At 47.2% G+C, this 8,724-nt stretch overlaps 1 protein-coding gene across 1 annotated transcript in view; it reads left to right on the top strand.

Moving 5' to 3' along the window:
• The first annotated feature begins 266 nt into the window (after positions 1-266).
• The window catches only part of MARK2 (microtubule affinity regulating kinase 2), a 62,563-nt gene continuing 54,105 nt past the window's right edge, over positions 267-8,724 (top strand). The window contains exon 1 of the mRNA XM_077115893.1: positions 267-487. Within this exon, the coding sequence (XP_076972008.1) occupies positions 434-487 (54 nt within the window). The 5' untranslated portion in view covers positions 267-433. The remainder of the gene's footprint in view (positions 488-8,724) is intronic.

The raw sequence follows: 8,724 nt of genomic DNA, 5'->3' as shown, positions 1-8,724 counted from the left end.
GTTTCCGGCTACTGCCGGCGGAAAGAGCCGAGAGCCGGCGGTGGTGGCGGCCATGTTGGGAGCAGCAGGTCCGGCGGCGGCTGCCTGTGTGCCGGGCGCCGAGCAGTGCCGCTGAGGGCAGGGGAGGAGCGAGGCAGGCGGCCGGCTGCTGCGGCAGAGAGTAGGCGGAGCGGCGCGGCCGGGCCGAAAGGCGGCACAGCCCAGCCGGGGGTCGGGGGGGTGCGGTCCGGAGCCGCTCGGAGCCGGCGCGGCCTAGCCCGAGCGGCGAATCCCCGGGCTGGCGTGAGCGGCTGCCCGGCCTCCCCGCACCCCCGGCCGGGGCCCATGAGGCGGGTGCCCCTGCTGTGAGAAGCCCCGCCCGGCTGGGCTCCGCGCCTTCCCTTCCCTCCCTTTCTCCAAGCTTCTCGGTTCCCTCCCCTGAGATACCGGCGCCATGTCCAGCGCTCGGACCCCCCTACCCACGCTGAACGAGAGGGACACGGAGCAGGTAAGGAGCCCTGAGGGCTCCCCGAATTCTCTGGCTGGGCCCCGGCACCTTGCGGAGCCTCCTCCCTCCTCTGCTGTCCTCGTGCCCCTGCTGCCATCCTGCAAGCCTCGGCTGCCCTGTCATTTGGCTCCCAGCCCTCTACATCCCCTTCTGAGTTCTGTCCTGGGACCCACCTTGTCGTGACTCCAGGCTGCACACTTGTCCTTCTGCCAACCCCCCCCTCCCTTATCCCCTCACCGCCCTCCTGCGCTCTTCCGTATTACCTCCCCGGCTTCCCCTTCTCTTCCCTTTTTCTCTCGGGGCCCTTTTTGGTCTTCTTCCACCCACGCTTAAAGCAGCCACCCTCCTGCGCCTCAAATAGCACCCTGCGATTTGTCACAGATTGTTGTCCACCTCTCCCTCGTCTCTCTAGCCTTGCTTTCCTTCTGCCCGCCCGCACCGGTTCTCCCAGTCCCTCGTTATCACCCTTAGGGTCCTTGCTCTGGAGTGTGTCCCGAGCCCTTTCCCCTTTTGGTTCCCCAGCTTTTTTCTGCCTTGCTTCTTCCTTTTCCAAATTGTGCACTCTCTTGCTTGCAACCCACCAGCTCCACCCTCATCACCTTTCCAAATCGCTCGCCTACTCTTTGCTCATCACTTTCCCTTCTTTTCCCCGGGAGCTCCCTGGTTCCTGGCACTGGCATTTGTTGCTTCCGCGTTTCTCATACAGCTGTCATGCGCATAGATTTCCCACAGGTTGTCTTTGGGGTTCCAGTCATCACTCCCTTGTGCGTCTTTGGACCCCTCACGTTCTCCTCCCCCGGGGTTGTCTGTTACCCCCCTGGGCCTCCCCGTTTCCCACCGAGTGCTTTACCAATTTTCTCCTTGGACTCTTGCTACCGAAGGAAAAGACTCACTGTTCCCGACCCAAAGTATCCATAACCTGTTGCTGAGTCCTGTTCCGTGCCTTGCTGCAACACTGTCGTTGCTTTTCTTTTTCTTACACTGCAGCACAAACCACGATGCCTTCCTGTCATCTCAGTCCCCTAACTGTCACTTATAGTGTCTTCGTCCTTGCTGCTGCCTTGCTTTTTCTTTACCGTCACCCCATCTTTGTTACTATGCCTCAGTCAGTTTTTCATCTCCATGTTAGTTTCCAGCGTTCTTCTCATTTAGCTAATATTTGTAACTCCCAGTCCGGGAATTATGCTTGCTAGTTTTTTGAGCTACTCTCTAGCCTCAGGACCCTATATGTACCACTCCCCCCGCCCCCATCCTGGCAATCACTGTTCTCATGTGTCACCCAAGCCTTAGCCTTTTCTGTGTCATCTCACCTCTGAGCAGAGAGGTTTCCACATTCCACCCCTCCCCTTTCTTTCACCATTTCCAGTTGCCTTTGCTCAGTGCTCTGTGGCGAGTCCCCTGCCTGTTGCACCCATCTAGGTGGAGAACTTTTTTAGGCAAAAAAAAAACACAAATGATTAAAAGAGGAGCTCTTCTCCTCTAGGCCTGCAGTCCTTTTTGCATCTTTTTCCTTCATTTTATCCTCTATGTTTGCCTCTTGTTCCCTTCTCGTAACCAAATGGAGCCATTGTTATATCCTCTTGTGTGTTAATATTCTTCTCTGGAAAATCTTACCTTTTTAAAGTTTTTTTTTATATTTTTTGTTTTGTTACCTCCTCACTGTCTTGTTATCTGGGCAGTTAGGAACTCGAGGAGTTCTGAGTTCTGGACAGGGTTTATCTCTGCAGTGGTTGACTCTTATTACTGATGGATTGATTGCTTTTGGGGTGAAATAGGGGTTTGTGAGAGCAGAGTGGTTCATTTCCATTCCATCACTGGTTTTGGCAGCTGGTTTTTCATGGGACTGAGGCCTTTAGAAACAGTGGGGCATGATCTGCACCTTGGGGTGCCTCCCCTGGCTTGCCAGCTGTTTCTCTCTCCCTACAAGAAACCACTTTCTCTGGGCACTCTTAAAGTTGCCTATTCCGTGCCTTTTCCTTTCACAACCTTTGTCTTGGCAGGTAGGCCCTGCTTAACCAGACAGCTTTCTGACTGTTGATTATGAGTTGGTAAGATGAAGCCAAGTGAGTGACTGGCACCCTCAGGTCTGTGAGGAGTGGCGGTGGAGGACCTGCTCTCTGTGAGGCTGCGTGTGGGGGGCGGGGGGGGGGGTGGGAAAAGATGCCTCGTGGTTTCTTTGTATTGTTTACCAATTGGAAGTGTATCATCGGTTTGGTCTTTTTCTTGCCATGTGTGCATTGATTTCTTCTTTTCCTACCTTCCTTGCCAACTGCTGAGCACTTAGGGACTGAGTGCACATCCACTGAGTTCATGATAGCACTCATCGGTGAGCCGTTTTGGAATACAAGCTGATCTTCAATAACTTTGTCTGAAGCTGTGGCTGCATACGTTGTCATCCTGTTTTGAATGAATAATTACTCACCTTTCTGGACTTAGGCTACTGAGCGAGCCACTTTATAGTTCCTACTATAGAACTCAAGGTAGCTGATTACACAACTGACTCAAAATATGTCTCATCTCAGTAAAAGCATGGACTTTGGGAAACTTTGGATGCATCTATTATAGGCAAGTGCCTGGATTCTTTAAAATAAGAAAGAAAGAAAAAAACCACAAGGCCAAGGTTGCCAGGAGCATTGACCTCATGTAGAATAGTAGAAAGATCACGCCACCAGGTGAGAGCGAGAACCCTCCTTATGGTCCTGTGGTGATTCTAGCTTAAGTCAAGTCATGGGAGCTCAGTCATTGCAGTCAGATGGCTTCCCATCCTTCGCCTTAATGTTACAAAATGAAAAGCAAGAACTGATACCTTCTCCCCAAAGGTCCTCTATCACTTTATTTAGATTTAAATTACCTAAGCTGGTTTCTTCAGAAACAGGTAAACATACTCCACTGGTTATCTTCGATGAAACTCCAATTTCTCTTCCTTTAAAAAATGTGTCTGATAAGAAGCTTTTTCTCAGCTCTTTGATCACATCTGAATTAAACACACACACACACACACTGAAAATGTTGAAGCATGAAAATAAGCCTTGTGCTGTGGGAAGATTGCCTGTTTGCTGTCTGACTCTGCTTCTAAGTATGAGATGAAAGTGAAGCCCTGTCTTTAGATGATTTTTGACACACCTATTATCAGATGTACTTTTTCACAGCCATCGACTTGTTCTGTCTTTTGCAGAAGAGATTTGTGACCCAAGGCTGGTGGTTTGGGGGATTCTTAGTCTGTGAGCTGAGCTTTCTGTTCACTTCTTTTCCAAATGGCTCTGTTGGACGGGAGGCTTGGCAGTGGTGAAAGCAATCAGCAAGATGACTGTTTGTCTTCCAGCCAGCAGCAGCAATAACAGGCAAGCATGGAGAGCAGTCCAACTTTTGCTTACTGCTGGCTAAAGCTTTATATAATACCTGGGAGAGGGGCTGCATGGCTTCACACCCCCTCCTTTGGGCCTCAAACCGTGAGAGAGGGCTCCTAAGAGAAACCGGGAGCTTGCTACTACCCACCCTGCTTCTGTTGCAGTGAACCAGGGAGGGGATTGTTGTCACTCTTGTAGGAAGTAAGTGGCATTGTTTATTCTCTCAGTTCTGGGGAGAGGAGTTTGGAAGTCTTGGGGGAAAGAGCAAATCTAACTTATAGGCTCCTGGAAAGAATATCGGAGCTGCTCCAAACACATATCCCTTGGACCCCAGTAACAAGGGAGGTGGTGGTGGGTCCATCTCAAGATTTAGAGTTGATTCTGGCCAAATGGTGTACTGCATAATTTGCTTTTGATATCTTCTAGGTGTATTGCCTTCATTAGTATCACTTCACTACCCACTGTGTGAGGTTCTGTGAGTTGTTTGGTGCCGGGCTCTGAGTGCTGGCTGTTGAGTGCCCTTTGACTCTGGCCTGCCTTCTGATCAGGGATGTGGGTGAATGTCAGCCACGTATTCTCACTTTCTGCTTAGCCATAGAGATCAGGAATGAGGTGTTAGAGCATGGGCTCTAGGGGGTCTCTGGACTTCATAGAGTTGCCATTTTATAACCTCTGGACCTGGTTAAAGTAACTGAAAGAAACACCGAGTAAATCGTAATAATTTTTCTCCGATCTGTGGACTTTGGGAAGCCTCTAAATAGGTGTATACAAGGCAGTCGTCAAAACTTGGCCTAGTTCAGGTTAAAATAAAGGTTTCACAGGGATAACTGAATCTTTCAGATTGTGACCAAAGATTGGGCTGGAAATTTTTTTTTTTCGGTGTAAATATCCTAAGCAGGGTTGATACTTGTGCAGTAGGAAAATATAAAGAGTTTGTTTGCCCAAGAGGTTTGCATGGCTAAATCTCTTTGGGAGTCAGAAACTCTTCAGACTAAACTGTTTTCCCCTTTGGACAGAACAGCCCAGTTCTCAGTGAGCATTTGACCAGGACTAACTCACACCTTCCTGAACTCTTTCCCATTGAGCACTTAGTCTCCTGGCTGGCATTTCTCTTCTCCCAGGAGCTTCCATGACGTTCCTACATATGTATTATGTTGACTTGAATGAATATTTTATGCCTAGAGTGCTGCTGTGCCTCCGGCTTTGTGGCCCATTATCGACCAGCAGGGTGGGGGCTAGGTGCCACCTTTGGCCCCATGGTAGTGGCTCTGCTAAATGGACTCTCCCCAGCAGCACTTTGAAGCCCATTAATGGACTGGAATGCAGTAACCTCAGCAGATAGAAAGGACAAGGTGGTTGGTCCATCATTCTTTCTTCCCTGAGACTGCTTGAGGAGGCTTTTCTGCAGTAACCAGGACAAGCCCCTTGGTTAAGCTGTAGACATTGTCTCCCAGGCTTCTGTTTTGAGAGGAGATGTGGAAAGGCTTCACTTCTGTTTTAACTGTGGTGGTGCAGCCAAGGTTTGCTGCTTTCCCATCTGAGCACAAATTGGGAGGGATATGGAAAAGGTGGGTGGAGCTTAAACCTTGTCCTTCCTCCTTCAGCAGAAGTTCAGCAAAATGACTAACTAGAAAGGTGTCTGAATTTCCTTCTCTTGATGGGTGATTCCAGGATTTGTACATTTTGCATTTGAAACTTGAGTTTGCAAGGTTTTCTCTTAGGTTTCATCAAACATGAATGAGTCACTGAAGTGTTACCTATGCCTTTTTCCCCTTTGGTCTCAGCAAAGGGAAGAGCAAACCTTAATAAACCTCATAGGGGAGGAAATCACCCATTTCCTTCTGCAGGTACAGGAAGAGGTGAAGTCTATGTCCACGTTAACTCTGAAAGTTCTGACTTGTGGAGCAGAATGTCGCTTTTGCGCCATAGCTGCTTTACTTTGGGCCATTGGATGTCATTGCTCATCTTTTAGACTTTGAAGTAGTACTTCTGATTCTGAAATAACACCAAGGGTAAAATCTGGCCTCTTGGTTTCCAGTTATGTCTCAGGAGGTGGAACCCAAGGAGTCTTTTTTTTTTCTTTAATATTTTTGTTGAGGTATTGTCACATATATACAGTTCATCCAAAGTATACAATCAGTGGCTCACAGTATCATCACATAGTTGTGCGTTCACCATGAACATTTTTAGAATATTTATATCACTCCAGAAAAAGAAATAAAAAGAAAAAACTCATACATATCATGCTTCTTACCCCTCCTTCTCATTGTTCACTAGTTTTTTAATCTACCCCATTTTTTTTTTTACCCCTTACACCCCCCCCCCCATTATTTTTTTACTTATCTGTCCATCCCCGGGATAAAGGAAGCTTCAGCTACAAAGTTTTCACAATCACACAGTCACATTGTAAAAGCTTATTGTTATACAATCTTCAAGAATCAAGGCTACTGGAACACTAACAATTTCAGGTATTTCCCTCCAGCCACTCCAATACACTATAAACTGAAAAGGGATATCTTTATAATGCTTAAGAATAGCCTCCAGACCTTGAATAGTACATGAGATTTTGTAGGTTTGTCCAGAGTGATGCCCTGATAAATCCCAGAGTGACTTGAAGAGTGAATAAAAAAGTGCTTGCAAAGTCCTCTTGGGGGAATGGTGAGAAAGGGGGAAAATTCAGCTTCCCCAAGTGGAGAATTCTTGATATTCTCACAAGCAGTGGGGACAACCAAAGCAATAGGCTGAGCCCCCAATTTGGGGGTTTGTATGTATGAAACTTAACCCCGCAAAGGATAGGCTAAGCCTACTTAAAATTAGACCTAAGAGTCACCCCTAAGAGAACCTCTTTTGTTGCTCAGATGTGGCCTCTTTCTCTGAGCTAACATGACAAGCGAACTCACTGCCCCCCTCCCCCCACAGTGGGACATGACTCCCAGGGGTGTGGACCTTCCTGGCAACGTGGGGACAGAAATCCTAGAATGAGCTGGGACTCAGCATCAAGGGATTAAGAAAACCTTCACCAAAAGAGGGAAGAGCGAAATGAGACAAAATAAAGTGTCAATGGCTGAGAGATTCCAAACAGAGTCGAGAGATTGTCCTGGTGGTTATTCTTACATATTATAGATATCACCTTTTTAGTTAAGGTGTGGAGAGGCTGGAGGTAACTGCCTGAACATGGAGAATTGTGTTCCAGTAGCCATGTTTCTTGAAGATGATTGTGTAATGATATAGCTTGCGCAGTATGACTATGTGATTGTGAAAACCTTGTGTTGGATGCACCTTTTATCTACCTTATCAACAGACGAGTAAAACATACAGATTAAAAATAAATAAATAAATAATAGGGGGGAACAGATGTTAAAATAAATTTAGTAGATTGAAATGCTAGTGATAATGAAAGGGAGGGTAAGGGGCATGGTATGTATGAATTTTTTTTCTGTTGTCTTTCTGAATTGATGCAAATGTTCTAAGAAATCATGATGAATATACAACTGTGATGATATTGTGAGTTATTGATTATATATCAAGAATGGAATGATCATATGGTAAGAATGTTGGTGTTTGTATGTTATGTTTAATAAATGAAATTTGAAAAACAAAAGAATATCCTCTCAACTCTGTTTGAAATCTCTCAGTCACTGAGACTTTATTTTGTCTCATTTCTCTCTCCCTGTTTTGGTCAAGAAGGCTTTCTCAATCCCATGATGTTGGGTCCCAGTTTATCCCCATGAGTCCTTTCCCACGTTACCAGGGGGATTTACACACCTGGGAGTCATGTCCCACAAAGGGGAAGGGCAGTGAGTTCACCTACTGAGTTGGCTTAGCGAGAGAGGCCACATCTGAGCAACAAAAGAGGGAGCTTTAGGAGTCTGAACTCCTAGCTCCTCCTCTTGCCTACAATAGCAGCTCCTCCTTTGGGGGTATAAATAGGCTAAATATCTTTCTGAATGTCTGTCTAGAGTGTTTCACGTTTCTTGGTTCCTGTGGGAATTCTCTCAACAGATGTCTGTCTTCGGGTTGTCACTCATTTCCCCCTACTTTGATTATTTGTTATATTCACAGTAGAAAATGGCAGAAGGGGCCAAAAATAAGTCCTCTTTCTCTTGTGCATCAAGTAGTTCATTTTAGCCTTATAAATCACAAGTTGTGATAGGAGAAAGGATGAAATGGACATTCATGTTAGTGGTTACATGAGTCCTGAGGGACACCCGGGTGAGAGAGTGAAGGGGTGTGTTCAGTGACTGGCTCCAAGCCACCCTTTTGGCCTTTTTCTTTTAACATAAGGAAGGCGGAGCAGGCCAGGGGCTTTTCTGCAGAACCAGTCCAGCTGGTTTTGAGCAGCCAAGACCTATTTTCTGTGCTCTTTGGGAAGTTGGCAGCACAAAGGTCTGCCTCCTCTGGGGCTGTGCTCATTGAGGCGTGAGTTTGAAAGATGTTTGTGAACCCCCTGCCCCCCAACCCCACCCCGGTACTGAATGGGTCTCTGAACCTGGCCTCTCCAACCAAGTTATCTTTCTCTGTATCCGGTACTGAACCTCAAGGCAGTTTTGTCTGATTTGCACTTGAAGCTCTAAAATAAGCTGCCTTTTCTTAGGCCCCTTTCCCAAGTCCTAGCTTGACAAAAGGCGCTCAGCCTGGCCGGGGAGGAAGGGACTGGGTCTTCAGTCGGCTTCCCATGTGTGGATCTGGAAGGGAATCGGGGCTTCTCAGTCCTAGCGGCTGTGAACTGGCTGCTAAATTCAAAGTGACGCCAGGCTTGGTATGGGACAGTCTTCCAGATCTGCTGAGAGAAAAAAAAACAATTGATTTTGGTCTTCTGCTGCTCAGCAGGTGCTTCGGTGGTGGAACAGTTTGATTGAGGTACCTGTAGGGGAGATGAGGGTGATCGCC

This window comes from Tamandua tetradactyla, chromosome 9, assembly GCF_023851605.1.
Source record: "Tamandua tetradactyla isolate mTamTet1 chromosome 9, mTamTet1.pri, whole genome shotgun sequence".
In the NCBI taxonomy this organism is placed as follows: domain Eukaryota; kingdom Metazoa; phylum Chordata; class Mammalia; order Pilosa; family Myrmecophagidae; genus Tamandua; species Tamandua tetradactyla.
The sequence above is the reverse complement of the archived record's forward strand: the minus strand, read 5'-3'. Positions and strand labels throughout refer to the sequence as shown.